At 42.3% G+C, this 18,487-nt stretch overlaps 1 protein-coding gene across 6 annotated transcripts in view; it reads left to right on the plus strand.

Moving 5' to 3' along the window:
• Positions 1–18,487, plus strand: part of COLEC11 (collectin subfamily member 11) — a 50,722-nt gene that overhangs the window by 16,385 nt on the left and 15,850 nt on the right. For 4 of the 6 annotated variants that reach the window (XM_069011537.1, XM_069011534.1, XM_069011533.1 and 1 more), the window contains exons 2-3: positions 12,165–12,320; positions 18,079–18,150. In XM_069011537.1, coding sequence (XP_068867638.1) covers positions 12,191–12,320; positions 18,079–18,150 — 202 coding nt within the window. In that variant the 5' untranslated portion in view covers positions 12,165–12,190. Of the gene's footprint in view, positions 1–3,017; positions 3,128–5,958; positions 6,261–12,164; positions 12,321–18,078; positions 18,151–18,487 lie in introns of those variants that run through there. The other 2 variants (XM_069011535.1, XM_069011536.1) reach the window with 2 other exon arrangements.

The raw sequence follows: 18,487 nt of genomic DNA on the forward strand, positions 1-18,487 counted from the left end.
AACCTACTCTCAGTTTGAACCCATTCACTATAGTCCTGTCACGATATGCCCTTGTAGAAAATCTTTCCACGTCTTCCTTTTAGGATCCCTTCAGGTACTGGAAGGCTGCAATTAGGTGACTCCGAAGCCTTCTCTTCTCCAGGAATCCCAATTATCTCAGCCTTTCCTTGTGAGGGAAGTGTTCCATCCCTCTGATCATCTTGGTGGCCTCCTCTGGACTGGCTCTAACAGGTCCCTGTCCTTCCTGCGCTGGGAACCCCAGAGCTGGATGCAGCACTGCAGGGGGGTCTCACCAGAGCAGAGCAGAGCAGAGGAGAGGGGCAGAATCCCCTCCCTCACCTGCTGCTCACACTGCCTTTGATGCAGCCCAGGGCTGCAAGAGCACATGGCCAGGTCATGTCCAGCCTGTCACCCACCAGCACCCCCAAGTCCTTCTCAGCAGGGCTGCTCTGGATCTGTCCATCCCCAGCCTGGATTGATACCGGGGGTTGCCCTGACCCAGGTGCAGCACCAGCACTCGATCTTGTTAAACCTCACGAGATTTCCATGAGCCACTTCTCGAGCTTGTCCAGGTCTGTCTGGATGGCACCCTGTCCTTCAGGTGTGTCACTGCACCACTCAGCTTGGTGTCATCTGCAAATTTGCTGAGGGTGCACCTGATCCCTTTATCTATGTCATTAATGATGATATTAATTACACTCATTCCAGTATGGACTCCTGAGGGACACCACTTGTCACTGATGTCCATCAGGACACTGAGCTGTTGACCACCACCCTCAAGATGTGATTGTCCAACCACTTTCTTGTCCATCTAACACTCCACCCATCAAATCCATCTCTCTCCAATTTAGAGAAAAGGATGTTGTGGGGCACCATATCAAAGGATTTACAGAAGACCAGATAAATTATGTCTGTAGCCCTTCCTTTGTCCACTGATGTAGGATCACATGTAGGATCACATGTAGAGTGTTAGTTGGTCTCTCAGCCTGAAAGTAAAAATAATCTTTTATTGAAATAGCATTGACACTACCCCAGTTCAAATGCAAGATTTTGATCATGCATGCTTATGTACCACAGTGTTTTGCAGTATTGAGGATATCAGTCCAAGAAATAGGTCCTTGTCATTTGAGGATAACACTCTTGGATCCTTTTCATAACTCTTGGTGGCTTGCATGCTCTTACAAAATGCCTGATGTCATTATATTTCCTAAGCTCTGTATCTTTTGCTGGTTATTATTTTCCATGGCAGCCTGGTATTTTGCCATATCTTTCTGTCTTTTAAAATGTTCCCACTCCAACTATGTGCTGGGTTGTTTTTTGGTTTTTTTTTGTTTGATTGATTTGGTTTTTGTTTCTTTTGTTTTTGTTTTTGTTTGGGTTTTTTTGTTTGGTTTTTTTTGGGGGGGTGGTTGGTTTTTGTTTGGAGTTTTTTTGTTTGTTTGGGTTTGGTTTGTTTTGATTTTTTCCCTGGTGAATTTAGTCCCTTGAATTCTTTCACTTATGCATCTTCCTGTTTTCTGTATGCTGCTGGCATGCAAGGGCACAGTTTTGTAACACACTGAAGGCCATCTCAGCTGCTGCCAAGGGCATTTCTTTCCTTGGCTGGCATCATTTTTCACAGGAATTATGGCCATTTTAGCCTCGCCAGGAACCAAGGAACTAAATCAACTGAAAAATAACATTACAAATAGAGGAGTAGCTTACTGCTGGCATAGCAGCCTGTGCTAGCTGGAATCAGCTGGACATTGGTGACAGTACAGAGAAGGGAGGCTAGTGTGTGACTGCAGCAGGAAGCCAGGTTGCTGTTAGCCCTCCTGTACATTGACTTAGCTAATTAGTGATGGTAGGACACCCCTCACCTAACTTTACATACCTGCAAGGCTGAACTAGTGATACTGGGCAGTGAATAGGTACCTCCAGAGTCAATTACCTGTTCTGTTCTGTATTGGAATGAAATAAATCCCTGTGCCAAGGTGCCTTTCTCTAACTTGGTTATACAGGGTGCTCAGGGTGATTTTCTCAGACTGACCACCTAAGCCAGAACAGTTAAATCCCACTCAAGGGTCTGTTTAAAACTAACCTCTGCTAGCTTGAGGTCTGGATCTAATCAGAGTTGTCCTGATAAATAAGCATCTACTAATGGCAGCTGTGCTCTGTCTTGTGGTTCACTTTTTGAGGTGTCATACTTGCAGCATTGGGAAGAACTGGGCAGCTGTCAAGTGGCTTCCCTTTTTTTCTTAGAACCTCCTTAAAATGTAGCTGTCACTTATCTAATGTGTGAGAAAATGGGGTCAAAAGCTGTTTGTGCTCTTTCTTGTTTTTTCTCCTCAATGAGGAGTAGGATACTGTGGCAACCAAAAGCAAACCTTTTTCCTGTCCACTTGCCCTCTGGGATGGTGCCATTGCTCCTCTGTCCTTTCTCTGCTACTGTCCCCTAGTCAGACCTCTGGTTTTTCACTTTTGTGTTGTGTCCACTAGTAGTCTGCATCCTACACCTTGTCTCTTGTCTTTATTCTTCTTCTAACCTCATAAACTGCTTTGCTTAGATTTTTGTCTTCTGTCTGGATATTCCTGACCTGTCTCTGTGTTTATACATGACTCAATTGTGGGACATAAAAATGGAAAGCAGGGAAGGGAGAACACTTTTACCCAGTTTTAGTCTAGTGTCCTACCACTAGGCTTGAGCTGGCTTCATCATCAGGCTTCTTCTCTGCTTCCTTTCATCCTTTAATGTGGCATGCCTGACTGTAGTCTAATTTCACCTGTTGCGTCCATCCAATGTGAACAAACACTCCCTTGGGGAACTGGAGCTGTGGGTTTCAATCCTTTTAAGTTAAGGATGTTCCATAGTTGTTACTTCACACCTTTTGGGTCAATACTTAAGTGGTATTTCTGTTGTGCAAGAGGCAGGTGCCACTGCTGGCATGGCTGGGATGATTGGATGGGGCCTTGATAGACTTTTCTGCCTCTTCTCTACCCCTCTAAGAATGTAGCCCCAGGACTGGGACAGCCCCCTCCCAGGGTGGTTTGCCTTTTGAGCCTGTCCAGTGCCCTCAAGAAGACAACTGCCAGGCCCATCTAGGAAAACTTCCGAACACCTGAAGAGTGAGAGAACATGTTGCAAAGTGTAAGTTGGTTGAGTGGGCATAATATTGCACAGATATCCCAGCTTCTGCAGCTAGCCCTAAGCCTCTGTGGATGGGAAGGGCTGAAAGCAATGCCTTAAAGGTTCATAAATAAAATTACAAATGCATATGTTCATATTATGTATTTATTCATCTAAAGAAGTGTTCCCTGCAGCATTCTGCACATCATTCACTGATTCTTGCTTTTTTATTTGGTATCCTTGGTTTTTTATTTCCTACAGATGGCTGTGTGGGGATAGCATGAGGCTCTCATGTGAGTGCTTTATAGGAGTGGGAATGAACTGCGACATTTTAGACACAGGTTTTAAAAGAACTGATACCTACATTAGAACCCTGTACACTTTTTTTTTTTTTTTTTGGTGGTGGTGAAGAACACTGAAAATTTGGTCTGACATATGATGTCAGATCATTGACATATGACATATGATCATTAACATATGACATATGATCATTGTCATAACAATGATGGCACCCAAAATCACAAACTATTTTTGTAAAATATAGCTGAAAGCAGAAGAGATCTTGTAATCTAGTAGGGACTTTGATCAAAACATAGCACGAGAAATTCTGTTTAGTATTTCTAGTTGCCTCTGACCACCAATTTACATAAAGATAAAAATCTACTTGAATGTTATTTTCTACTGTCTAAAATGCATGGAGAACTATTGTGAAAGATTTGGCACTTCCATCTCCCTCTAGTTAAAAGTTTCAAAAACAAACTTGCCCCTTTCTGGCACTACTTTCATCTCACTCTTGCTGAAGCTTTGTTTTTATATTTTCGGCACAGGTAACAGTAAGTTAATTCTAACATGAACTCATTGACTTCAGCAGAACAACAATAGGAAGAAATTTGTCCCAATTTTTAAAAACATTCTTCTTGATGAAAAGTGGGGCTACTACACCTACATCTGATAAAGGCATCTATGTTGATGAACTAATAGTACCTTACACTTCACAGACATTGGCTGATGTTGTGCCATATTTAAGTGTACTTTGGGGAGTAACCAAGGACTTCGTATCAGTTTGGGTTTTAGGTAATGCTAGCTTCCCATCAGCTTAGACTCACTCTTTTGTCCTCTACAGCAAACCTCACTGTTTTTCAGCATCATCAGGAGCTGAAATGTATTATGTCTCTGCTTTATGCTACTCCATGCTCCATAGATTTCACAGAGACTTGGTAACCACAGCAGTTATGGTCCTCATTTTTGCAATTCTACAGTATTAATATTGAGGGATTTTTTTCAGTCTTTCAAGTCCATTGCTTTAACCTTTAAATCAACACATAGAATTTAACTTGAGAGCATTACAATGTTATGATAATGATCACCCAATGTTTAAGCAGCTTTGTAATTGATTCTGATTTTTATAGTCTAGCTAAACAGCAAACGTTTGATTACCCAAGGTAATGTGCAAGGGAGCTGAGAGGACAAATGAGAAAATGCTTAGATAAAGTAAAAGCATAGCTACACAAAACATCTGTAGGTTAGGAAGATTAGTAAGGCTGTAATGGAGAAAGATGAGGTCAGTGACACAGGTTTCATCTCCAATATGAAAGGCATCTTCCCTAGGGAATAATCCACATCCCTTGGGCCAAGGGGTGAAAAGCAGCTTGTGTCAACAGTGCTGGAGGCTTGTCCCTTCTGCCTCTCCCTGCTTCTCCCAAAAACCTATCCCTGGTCTGTGCTGGGCACTGGTGGTAACTCTGGGGCTTAATTTAATTTTTTTTTGTCTTTTATCTATTCAAAATATTTGAAATAGCATGAGGTCTGTGTCACAGCCTGCTATTTTGTGGGCACGATTTTGTGGGCACGTGTTGCATCTCCTAGAATTTGGCTTTGGCCCTGCAGGTGATGCCTTTTTCCTGGTCTTAAAATCAAGAGTCACACATGGTTAGAAGGGGAAAAGGGATTTTACCTTGGTATTTATTTTAAGGATCCTTAGGTGTACACGTCCAGGTCATATGCATCGAGACGCACCCTGCCAAGTCTCTCTCTCTTTTCTGTCTCCACCTCCCCCCTTCCCCAACATCATTATAGGTTTTACTAATTAGCATATCTATCAAAGATTCCCCAATGAGAGGCTCAAGTGAGCCCCCCTCCCCAAGGAGCCTTCCCCTGGATGGTTCTATCTTGGTTTACAGAATGTGTTCTGGAGAGGACCTTGGGGTCTGGGGCACACTGATCTCTGGCTACAAAGCTTCTAAAATGTTTTGTCTCTTAGCTTAACAAACAAGTCCAAGAATGTAGGCAAAAGGCACTAGGAATAGAGAAGTTGCAAAAAGGTACAACAGGGGTATAAAAGAAAAGGCAAAAATCTTCATGGCATCACAGGGTGCTTGAGGATACATGAGCTGCCAGAGAGTTCTGCCAGGGAGGTGTTGAGATGTGGATGATGAGGACTTGAAAAGAAAGGGGAGTGAAAACTGTTGAAAGTTATTTCTGTGTCTGTAGTGCTGACTCAAACTGGCTTGGGAAAGTCACTCACCAAATGTGGCTGTGGCTCTGCAGATTTGTGTGTCTGTACCAGAAGCTTACTCAGTTCAGAATATAGATAATTCAGCTCAGATACCTGCAAATGAAGTACAGTTTAAAAAAATAACAGCAAAAAAAAAAAAAAAATTGTAGTAAGCATGAAAACTACTCAGTGAAATAAAAACAGCTCAAAGATGAGCCCTACAGGATTATACAGAGGATTACAGTAACTCTGTAGCTGTTGGCTGCCTGAGCATCAATGCCAGTGAGTATCATTTGTCTTCTGCATTTTTCATCCATTTGGTTTCAGCTTGGCAGATCATCTGTGTTGTTTCTTCCAGGTCCAAAATAACAGCATGGAATTAGCCACTGGCACTTGTGGAACAGCCACTGGCAGATAGAGGGACTTCATGCACAAGGCATTAGCTGCCTCAAGTGATCTCCAAGCTTTCCATCCAGAGCTGGGGGAAGTGTGGGAACTCAGTGAGTGCCAACTGGCCTGGCTGATCCTGCAGTGGTTTTGAGCAAGCCTGTGGGGCGTTTTGGGATTCTCCAGTGACCTCTGAAGGACTCGTCATAGGAAGCTTGGCTTGAGAAACCTCTTCTCTCTTGGCAACTGAGGCAGATTTCCTAAAGCTGAGAGGTCTCAAAAGTTGTTTTGAAGTTATTGTGCTGGTTGCATTGATATGTTTTCATTTTTAATGGAAATAGAAATGTTACACTTAATTTTTATTTTTTAAGTAAGTGCTGTCTTTTCCTTCTCCTCATTTTTTCCAATACTTTCAGCTTTCACTGATTTAATGACCACTGTTAATGGCCACAAATTTCACTTTTTACCCCTGCATAGGCAGTGAGAAAATATTCGTACTTTTACAAGTGCTGGACAACTCTAGGTTTCTCTTTGGCATTGGTTTTACCAGTGCTGAAGATTCTCCAAATACCAGGGCCAAAGTAGTGTTTGAAAAAACAGGCTGGCACCTTTATCTGAGGACCAGTTTCAGTGGGATTTAGTTTTCTTAAATGACTTTATGCATCTAGGTCTGAAAGGGCTTGAAAGTAGGTCAGAAAGACAAGAAGTTTTCTAGGGTTTTAAAGTGAAAGGTACTGCTGTAGCACATACCTGGAGATCAAACTCTTATTTAAATCATAGAAAGCAATTTTAGATTCAGAAGACGTTTCTTTTAAAAGCAGGGAAAGATGGAGAAAGTGATATCCAAAGTGCTTGTGGTTTGATTTCTACTACGAATGTATCCCTTTACCGCGGACACAGATTATATAGAGTATTTAATCTGCAACCTCTTCAGAGGTTCCTTCTATTAGTGGCTCTTCTCAGACCAAGGTAATTTCCCTGAGTATTCTTATGGATCTGGTATTGTTACCTGAAGGACATTAAAGAAGCTCCTTTTTCAAGAACAAGTCCATTTTCTCTGTGAGTTGAGCTAACATGCAGTAGGGTGGGGTTGTATCCCCTCTGTCTCTGAGACATGTAAGCCCAACAGCAGGGAGTGTGCTGAAGCTTTGATGGAGATTTTGTTTTCCCCAGAAAATCCTTCATATGTGGCTGCTGAGCAGAGCCAAGAAGCAGCCTTGACAGTTCTCTGCTGCTCAATGTCTGTCTCATCTCTGAGCTGTGTAGGAGTTTGCAAAGGCAGATTAATATTTAACATACCTGGAGTCTTTGATCTTTCAGTTGGAGTCTGGATACATTTGAATCCTCATAAAATGCAGACAGAGGAGATGATGCTGCCTTTTATTCACTAATGCAGAGACTGGAGCACCCTCCTAATTTCAATTTCTTCTTCCATCTCAGGCCATTTCATTCTGCTCTCCAATTTGCCTGTCAAGAATCCTTATCACCAGTCTGCCAGGTGCTCTTGCTGAAACTGCCTAATTTCCAGGCTTTCAGCTGTGTATCTGAACCACTTGGCTTGAAAGCCTCTTTGTCTGATCTTCTGAATCCTGAAGTGTTCCACTGCAAAAAAAAGGTGTGATATCCTGCAGACTGGTGACCAGGTGTTCTCCTGGGCTGTAGGGTAGGTCCTGCAAGCTAAGGCAGGTAGGACCCACCTCCTCTTTTGCTCAGCCTGCAAACCCTGTCTCTCAAGGGTGGCTGCTGCTGAGGATGTCTGAAAGAGATTTCCAGGCATGTCCTTGTTGGGATCCTGTTATTAAGGTTCTTAGAAATGCCTCTGCCCAAATTAGGGTGCAAACGAGATCATATGCCAGTGACAATAGTAAGGGTTTTATTTGATGAGAGGGAGAGAGGAAAAAAGGAAAGAAGTAGAAAATAGTTGTGGGGGACAGAAAGGGTGACAGGGACAGAATAAGGAAAATATCACCACTCCATGGATTCCAGCAATGCTCTGTTGATCCTCTCCAGATGGTCTTCTTGGTGGTACAAGTCCCCCCCAAAAAGCAGAGAATCTGATGGGTTTATATACCCTTGAGCCAGGTAGCAATGTCTGGCCATGTCCCCCTGGGGTGGGGGTCAGTCTCTCACGGCAGACTCTGGGTCTGTTCCATCACATGCACTCCTGTGGGGCCGAGCCTCTCACGTGGAAATCCCGTGGATGTGGCCTGTGGGGTTGGGGGTTCCACAGCCGGGCCGGTTTGTGTAATCAGAGGATGGGTGTTCAGTGCCTCTCACCAGAGGTTGCCACATGCACCCAAAACCTCCTCCTCCCCCCTCGGTTGGGCGGAGTCTGTGTAAACCTGGCTTCTGTGAGCTGTGCTCTCCCCCACCCCAAACTCAGCCAGGGATGATTGAACAATGGGTTTCCCTTTATCTAATCAGCAGTTCAAAGTCCCAGTCTTCAGGGAGGCTTCTTTGGTTGTAGCTTCTTTATAATGAGCAAAAACTTTATATCAATGTTTGAGGCATGAACTATTTTCAGTCTCTGACAGTCCTCCTGTCTGGCTGAGGCAACCTCAACTGCTTTCCTCCATAAGGGACTGCTGGTCCCTCATTTGGCATTGCAAATCAAGTTCCTGACAGGGACCCCTTCATTTTGCAGTCAACTAGCATTGACTATTTGAATGCCAAGACTGGCCTTAGAAACCTTGGAAGATCGGGGAAAACACCCTTTTACTCAACCTTTCTTATTGGCTAGTTTTTGTTGCTGCCTCTTGCTTGCTGAGTGTTATGAATCAGAGATAGGAAAAAGAGGCAGGACTGTCCACTGGACAGGAGCCTTGTACCCTGGGGTTAGGAATCTCCTTCTGGGGAGACGTAGCTAGATTCAAGCTAATGTTTCTGAAGTAATTTTAGTATGCACATGAGGATATTTTGGAGAAAAGTGCTCTCACAGAGGTCGATACTTCAAAACTATCTCAAGACTATGGTCAAATAATTTGCACCACCTTAGAAAAGAGCTGTAAAGTGGCCGGTGACTTGACCTGGTTTCTAATACTTGTGGCTGGCCCTGTGCATAGGCAAGGGAGTCCGTAGCCCAGAAAAGCAGAGTTCAGCAGCACAGCAAATGTTTTCCTGCCGGTTTTGTCTGTCAGAGCCCTGGGGAGCTGGCCTGGTTGTTGCTTCTCCATGGCAAATTTCCATTACTTTTCCTTTTCCTCTCTGGCTACTGCAGTTCTCTATGTCCACCTTTATCACAGAATCATAGAAAGGCTTGAGTTGGAAGGGACCTTAAAGATCTTCTAATTCCAACCCCCCTGCCTTGGGCAGGGCGTCTTCTACTAGACCAGATTGCTAAGGGTCCTGTGTAATCTGCTCTGAACACTTCCAGGGGTGGGTCATCCATAACTGGGCAACCTGTTCTATCTAAGTATCTCCTCTTTCAGTTTAAAGCCATTCTCCCTTATCCTATCACTGTCTGTCTGTGTAAAAGTCGCTCTCCCTCTGTTTTTAAGCCCATTTTAAGTATCCGAAGGCCCCAATGATGTTTCCCCTAAAACTTCTTTTCTCCATACTGAACAGCCACAACTCTCTCAGCCTGTCTTTGTAGGAGAGGCAGTCCAGCCCTCTGATCATCTTTGTGACCCTCCTCTGGACACATTCTAACAGGTCCATGCATGGCTTTAGATGTACCTTCTCTAGCTCTTGTTCCTCATCCTTGGGTGACAAAAGTCAATTTTGCCTTGTAGCCTTGAGAAACCTCGAGTGATAATTGCTGCAATTGTGACAAAACTTATCATGGCCTAAATATTTGAGCAGCAGTTCCACATTCTCCTAGGTATTCTTTCTGGTTGGCAAAGCTTGTCTGTGAAGTAGTTTATGCCTGATTCATTATAGGAATTCATGGCAGATTGTGGAAATCCTCAAATCCCTGTTCCTCCCTTGCCCCATGGGAGGATAACCCAGCATTACCCAGGATTACCTTTTCCCTAGGGTTTCCTGCCCCACTGTAGCCCATTAGACTATGACTGTATTGAGATCTCTTGACCCAAGAACTCTTCCCACGTCTAAGCATACACATCACCTTTTAAGGCATGGTCCTCCAGCTGCAGGTCTCTCTCCTTTGGAAAGAAACCTGGGGAAAAGATTTGAGTCAAAAGGGCCTCATAGCATATACAAGTCTTTGCACCATATGTGGATGATCAGTAAGAACTCAAAGGTGGATTGTGGGGTCCCCCTGTCCTGCAGTGTGGATGTAGCAACAGATGGTGTAGCAAGGCAGTTGTGAGGCAGAGCACCCTGGCCTGTAACTCATGCAATGCCCTCCACACATGAGGAAGGAGACAAAATCTGCTCCCATCAGATCCTCTTGCTGTGGTTCCTAGGGGATAATGGAAGCACAAACTGGACAGTAATTCAGAGAGACAGTTTATTCCCCCAACTCCAAAATCATCTCCTTGGCCTTTCTGCTAAGACATCTGTTATACCAGTTAACACCTTCAGGCCATCCCAAAAATAACAGTTCCACTCTCCTAGACCCCAAATATATTGAGGCATACAGACCCACACACTGGTCCTACACCTGTGCCTAATCCTACTTGGCTTATTTTTGAAGGGATTCAGGGAGTGGAAATTAATATAGCCCTATCTTCTTGCTCTAGATGTAAAATACACGTCTTTATGGTGGCTATAAAAGATGATAAAAAACCTGTTATGACTTTCAATTTGTGTAGTACAGAGCTCTGGTTAAAGACGGACTGGAAAAACATATCAGAAATACATACATAACACTTTTGTCGAAGTATTTTTACAGGCCCCCTAAATACTGCATTTTGACAGTCCTTTCACACAAACTCCATTTCTGTTCAGTTGTTTTCTGAGACATCTCTTCACAGCCTCATTTCAGGCAAACCATTTCACTTGTTGGCTTAGACTAGGATATATTTCAAAGGTGATTCTCTTCAGGAGTTATTGAAGACTGTGATGTAACTTTATTGAATGATACAGTGAAATATTACCTGCCTTCCACCCTCGATGACTTACATGGGGGCAATTGTATCAGACAATTTGCCTGGGCACAATTCCAAGTGCTCAGGTAGATGGGAAGTGAAGTTTCAAGCCTTTGAGTTGGTCTCATCTGTTACTGAACTGTCTCTTTAGAGCAGTATCCACTCTTTCTAAGTGGGAACTTAGTACTAACAACTTTCAGTGCAAGGCCAGGTGGCCAAGAAGGCCAATGGCATCATGGCCTGTATCAGCAGTGGTGTGGCCAGCAGGACCAGGGCAGTGATTGTCCCCCTGTACTCGGCACTGGTAAGGTTACACCTCAAATCCTGTGCCCAGTTCTGGGCCCCTCACTGCAAGAAGGACATGGTGGCGCTGAAGCATGTCCAGAGAAGGGCAACAGAGTTGGTGAAGAGTCTGGACTACAAGTCCTCTGAGGAGTGGCTGAGAGAACTGGGGTTTAGCCTGGAGAAAAGGAGGCACAGGGGAGACCTTATCACTCTTTACAATTACTTGAAAGGAGGTTGTAGCCAGGGTGGATATGGTCTTTTTTCCCCAAGTTACAAGAAATAGGACAAGAAGAAATGGCCTCAAGCTGTGCCAGAGGGAGTTTAGATTGGATATTAGGAAAATTTACTTCATGGAAAGGGCTGTCAAGCACTGGAACGGACTGTCCAGGGTAGTGGTTGAGTCACCATCCCTGGACATATTTCAAAGATATGTAGATGTGGCACTTGGGGACATGGCTTAGTGGTGGACTTGGTAGTCCTGGGTTAATGGTTGGTTGATGATCTTAGAGGTTTTTTCCAGCCCAAGCAATTCTATGATTCTAAGCCTGCATGTTGTGTTTTCTCCTTTCACCTTTCCAGATTGCTGCCTCCAATGAGAAATCATGAACACAGAATTGCCTATTATTGGCTTTGCTAATCTCCTTCTTGTTTAATTAAATTTGTCCTGAGCTTTATCTCATCCAGTTTAACAGCAAAAAAACCTGCTAAATATGCTGCTGCCTGTTTCATGTGTGTCTGAGGAACACACAACCTGCTTGGAGGAGCTGCACATGTGCTTCTCATGCTGTGTGGGTTATGGCACACAAATATATATTGTGTTTGTAGTGGGATGCTGCATGTGTTCAGAAACTGTTGAAAGCCTTTGGAATTCTTATAACTGTTTATTCATTCTTTTGTTTAGGAGTCAGTGACCTGTAAGGGCTCATTATGAAGAGAGATCTGGTTTTCTTGGTGACTCTAATTAGCCTTGCCTTCCTGTCACTGCTAAGATCTGGATATCCTCAACACATTGCAGAGGAGTCCTGCTCTGTTCAGATTCTTGTTCCAGGCCTCAAAGGTAATGTGAAAGCCTACTCCATTATTCAAATATTAATCTTTTTGTTCTATCAGGCTCATTTGCATCACTGACAGTTTCTAACAGAGACAAAGAAGGTGCCTCTCAATTGTCCTCTTATGTGCCCCTGTTTGTAGCCTCCTTAAAAATGGAGTTTTAAGGTCAATAAGATGAAATTAAATGGTTCAGAGTATGCATGCCAGTTTCCCAGATTTACTCCTGATCAGTAATGCTTGTTATTCTTACACATTGCCTGGTTGCTCTCTCTGTGTTTATACTGAGCAGTGGTACACATACCCAAAGACTGTAAAATCAGACCCTACTTTATACCTGGAGAGGTTTTCATTCCCATTTTGCAATATAATAGGAATTATTTTGTGTTTTCTTGTCTTTTGTTTGTCTTGTTTTGATTTTTTAAAAGCTCAAATACCTCTTAGAAGAAAGAAAACATTGGTTAGGTTTTTGGCATTTCTATAGTTTTTGTGGAAAAAGGCAATAATTTTACAGAATATGCCCCCAAACTATTGCCCAAAGAAGACAGCGTAATAAATTATTGATCTTTTCATAGGAAAAAAATATACCTTGCATAAGAAATCAACCACTGGGAAGAATTAGCATTTTAAAGCAACAGCATCCATTATGGTTGTTGAAATCCCAGCCCTGTTTAGTCAATAACAATAATTCCCCTTGTGGAGGCTATGACATTCCTGTTGAAATATAACACTTTTGAACATGGGGAAATACTTGTTAACAAAAGGACCAAAGAAAACCCCATGAAAACCACCAGTTTATCATCAACAATAAAAAAAAAAACATTGTTTAAGAAACAAACAACAAACCATTCCATTTTTCTTATAATTACACCTTGTAGTGTCACAAAACCCACCTAACCAGAATCGGTGCCATTAATCTTATCTGTACAAACCTGGGCTTTCCCCAGTTGCCTGAGGGCCATATTATGGACTGCAGGCACTGTCTGTTCTGGTTAACTGATTGGGAAGGGTAAAGCTCAGTTCTGTTCTGCAGTTGTTTGCACAGCTAAATGGTGAGGCCAGTGTGGCCACAGGTTTGGCTGTGGTGCAAACTGCCCTCTCCAGACACTGCCCAATTTGTGTGTGGCTGCCCTATGCTTGAGGCAAGAGAACTGAGATACAGGGATATGGGTTGTGCATGGCCAACTGGCTTTAAGAATATGGTTTTTTTTAACATTTATTATTGTTTTGTCTATTATTATTATAGATGCAGTTTTGGATGCCTGAAGTCAACCAAAAGCTGTTTTTTTCTATTTACCTCAATAAGTGGCTTTTGATCTTAATAATGTTTAGACCTTCTGCAGATGTTCTAGTTAGAAAGAACAACATTTTATCTAGGCCTTCTGAGGGTTCACTAAGGCTTGAGTAAAGCTGTTTCATTCGTTTGATATATTTACTGTGTAAAAGGCATAAGATAGTGCTGTTAATGTGGCCTACAGAGGAGAACACAACCAAGTTAAATATATGTTGTCCAAATTTGCATGAAAGATTAGTCAAAGGGCCGGACTCCACAGCCCTAAGCTTTGAAAATACTTTTCATATCAAAGAAGTTGACAGGACAAGTCTTGTCACTTCTTTGCTTTGGTTTCCTTATTTTTGTAATCAGTCAAAATTAGCATCTATGATTACCATTTTAATGCAAGGATCATTACTATTATTATTATATGCAGCAGAGGTTTTTTAAAGTGTGTAAACTGTGCAAGACCCTTTGGCAGAAGACAATTCTGAGCCTGAAAACCAGAGAAAGGCCTGAAAACCACTGTGTGTTAATGATTTCACACTGTTTCGTAAAATGTAAGCCTTGCAAAATTTAGAGAGATTGATGTACAAATTCAGTGAAGCACAAAATGACCTGATACAGACGTAGTTAATGTGAAATCCCAAAAAAGCTTTCAATGCTCCAACTACGCTGTCAGGGGGACTGGCTCAGAGAAGTGGCAATGAGATACTGCCGTCCCCCACAGGCACAACTCCAACCGTTTTTGCTGGCCAAGGCTTCCTTTAAACTGAGCACACTGGCCAAATTTCAGCTCCCATGAAGAGGGATTTGCTCACTGCAGCTTTTAGATCTCCACCATCTCCTCTTCTGCTGAGCTGCCAGCAACATCGCCAGTGGTGGAGGAACAGAGTCCCACACTGCTGCTGGGCATAGCTCTGTCAGAATTTGGGAAAAACAGGCACGGGGAAGAAATGGAAGAAACTAGGGAGACAATGGGATATGTGAATGGCAGAGGATAGACACTTAAGAGGGGGTGCAAAAAGTGAAGCCCAAATGGGGCAGTGAAGGACAAAGTCATTTTCATCAGGCAAAAGTACCCAAAACTGAGGGAGGGTAATGGAGGAATTTTAGAAGAACAGAAAGAGATAAAAGTGAAAAAAACAAAAAAAAGAAGAGCTTAAAGAATGAGACTGAGTGGGGAGATGGGAAACTAAATAAACATAAAATGATACAAAATCAATTAAGACCCCACAGAATAAAGGAGGAAATCAGAAGGGGCATGAAATAAGAATGAAGGTGGAAATGGATGAAGAAGAAAGCCAGTAAAGACACCAAGAATAGAAAAAGCACTAATGAGATTAAAGTCAGCAGTTTAGGTCTGGAGTGGAGCAGTTTAGGAGTGGAGCAGTTTAGGAGTGATTTTGGTGGTTTGTGGGGGATTTTTACATCTGTATGTTTGGTTTTTTGTGGATTTTTTTTACTTGGTTTTTTTGTTGTTTTTTTTTTTTTTTTGGTAGTTGTTGTTTTGGTGGCGTTTTTTTGGGGGGGTTGGTGGATTGGTTATTTTTTTAACTCAAGAGTATAAAGAAGTAAGATGAAAAGTATAAGGGCAAAACCATGGCTCTGAGAATGCAAAAAGCAGACTGAACTACATTTTAGAAAGCCAGCAATATTAATAATAAGAAAAGTGTGCTGTGTGTGAAAAAGCAATGGATGATGAAGCCTCCCTACACAGCTCACTCATATTCTTCCTAAAGTCCAGTTTCTTTTGATAGGCACATGAAATTGAAGTTACTACTATTGTGGAGAAAAAAGTAATGTAGAACAATCCTTCAAAGCTTAAATTCTCAGTTTGCCATCTTGTTTTGTCACTCTTCTAGAATCTAAAGCAGGAATTGTCTTAATACTCTCAATGATGTTCAATACATAAAAAAGTTGATGCTACATTAAAAAACTCAATTTTTTTTACACTCACACTTGATGCATCTACTCACACAGGGAATATGAGTAATGGAAGGAAGTTATCACCAGCCAGGAATACTTAATAGCTCACGTAGTTAATATTTGGTGTGCTATTTTCATTGCACATTGTAGATGGTACAGTTTATGGTAGGAAGTCACAAACATAAGCATAGACAAATCCTGTCCCAAAGAATTCCCAAAAGGAGGCAAATCAACAGCAATTGTAAGATATGTCACCTGAATTAATCATCCCAGAGATTATGTAGGTACAACTTGAAGTAGTGTCAGGGCCTGATACCCATGATCCTACTGCAGCTCAGGCTAATGGCAGGGCTAAATTTCTTTTGGGAAAGAAACTATGAACCACATCTGGCCCTGTCTCTGCTGCATAGGCAATGCTGCATGGTGCTGACAAAGAATGTACTAATTCCTGCAGTGGGGCTGGAGCAAATATCCGGGAAGGAGTGGAGAGGAGTCTGAGCAAGAGGTACAACTGCCTAAGGGACTGTGGCTGGTGGAAGAGGCCACAACAGATCAGTCGGATAGGGACCATGATGCACAGATCCCAACCGCCTGCTCTGAAAGGACTTGGTTGTAGACCAAGGGGCTGGAGATCAGAAAGGAGGCACAGGGATGTCTAATTCATGAATCAAGAAGTTAAACAGTATTGTTAATTGGTGAAAAATTAAATTGATTGAAATTTCTTGACAGAGAACAGTTTTGTTGCCCATGATACCTGCACAGGCTTTACTTCCTCAATTTGCATGATGCTCAGGGTACAAACAGCAAAAATAGGGATTTACACAAGGCAAAGCTGAGCTGGGGCACTGATCAGTCCCTTTTGGCCAAGGTCTTGCTCCTTAAAACAGCTGATAAAAAAAATGTAGACTGGTCTGTAGCTGGGCCTGTAATGGAGTAATCTCCTCCTAGAGAAAGTTTTTAAAACACCCACACTAAGGAATGCGGTGTCATCGTATTATAGGAATAAATGCAGGCAAGTGTAATGGCCTGAAGCAAGAGTGATCTATTGTATTGATCCCTAATGCACAGCTTTAGCTCTGAAGAACGGGTAAAGCAATAGGCTGTAATAGCCTGCTCTCAGCCTCCAGAGAGCAAGGGAAAGTCATTGTCAGGATTTATCTTTGGGAAGCAAAGAACTCATAACCAGCCCTGAGGGGTGAAAGGCAATCATACAAAGCCTATTGGTTACCTGATAATAAAAATGTGACGTTCCCAAATGTGCCAAATGATAGCCTGTTTCATACTAACAATATTATTCACTGGGGATTATGTGAAGTTTGTCCTCATTAAGGTCAGAGAATGGCCTATTTTTGCATGTCTGAAGGCAGGGAAGATGGTCTGGAGCAGCCTGAAGAATGAAAATATAACAGATGAAGGGCTGAGTTCAGCTCACAGCCACCTAGGTCTACAATTAAGAGAGAGATGGAAAGAGGCTGCATATTTGAAATGTGCCATGGTATGGCATGTTTTTACATGTTATCTCTGTGACGCCTCTCTTAACCACAGCTGCCAGCTATGCCAGAGAGATGGGCTTGTGGGGTACATGATAACCATTGACTTTCCTAATGTGGTGTTCCTGTCAGCTTCCTGGAGAGCAGCTAATACTCACTCTCCTCCACAGAAATACAGTGTTGGGACAACACATGTGCTGTGCTAACTCTGGATTTTACATACCAGCATTTTATTTTCTGTGGAAGCCATAGAACTTTCTTTTCCTTCATCATATAAATCCTGGGTTGTCAAGGTGGCTGTATAAATCATTCTTGAAACTTCTGTTTGTGAAAGAGATTTTAATTTTGTCAATGGCAAACTACAGTAGTAATACAGTAGTAGGGGGCAAAACAAGCTAAGCATCCCCAAATTTTCAATGAAAGGCACCAGGGAAGCAAATGTTTACAGAAAATGGTGTTTAAATATACTGAATATAATGATTCACGATAAACTATGTGCATGTAAGCACACTGCATAGTGGTTCATACCTCAGAGATTAAAAGGCACAGTATATAACTGAGGATATGGAGTAGGGAGTTAGCTCTTTCATGCTTAAAAATGGTCCTCTAATGATGGATGTAGCAATACCTTCTTATAGGTCTCAAAAACGACACTTTTTTCTTTTAATTTGAGGTCATAGTTAATCCGTTTTCACTTGAGACTAAACATGTCCTTAGCAGAGGCTCGGAAAGAGTTTGGTGAACACAGAAGTTTATGTGCTAAGTTGAGATCTACCTCTGAAGCTTCTGCTTAAGTGAATTGTACTGTTGGCTTTTTGGAGGTCAATGATGTAAGTAACCTCCACAAAACTAGACCTGTTGTATAAGACTTCAGTAATGTATTGACTTAGGGTTTGCCAGTGTCTACATAAATTGAAGAAAAATCTGTTTTCCATCCATCAAGTAAAGCTGTTAAATCAGATCACATCTGCTTCTATTTTTTTCCTTAGAGAGAATGGCATTCTTGTCACTGCTGCTAACAGAAAATAGCCCTGTTTTAATATGATTCTTCTTTTTGTTTACTTTTGTATCAACAGGGGAGGCTGGAGAAAAGGGGGAGAAAGGTGCTCCAGGTCGTCCAGGAAGAGTTGGGCCTCCAGGAGAAAAAGGTAAATTTGTTAAAGAAGATGTTTTGAAAGTGATTCCTAAGAAAGTCCTGCTTTTTCTTGTGAGATGATGATAATGATGATGGGAGTCCTCTCTCCCTTTGCTGGGTGACTAAATCACCCATGGCCATTTCTGTTTCCTATTGTCGTGGTTTAACTCCAGCTAGCAGCTCAGCCCCATGTAGCCACTCACTCACTTCTCCTGGTTTGGATGGGGGAGAGAATCAGAAGGGTAAAAGTGAGAAAACCCATGGGTTGAGATAAAGACAGTTTAATAGGTAAAGCAAAGGCCATATGCACACAAGCAAAGCATAACAAGGAATTAATTCAGTGCTTCCCA

This window comes from Aphelocoma coerulescens, chromosome 3, assembly GCF_041296385.1.
Source record: "Aphelocoma coerulescens isolate FSJ_1873_10779 chromosome 3, UR_Acoe_1.0, whole genome shotgun sequence".
Taxonomy (NCBI): domain Eukaryota; kingdom Metazoa; phylum Chordata; class Aves; order Passeriformes; family Corvidae; genus Aphelocoma; species Aphelocoma coerulescens.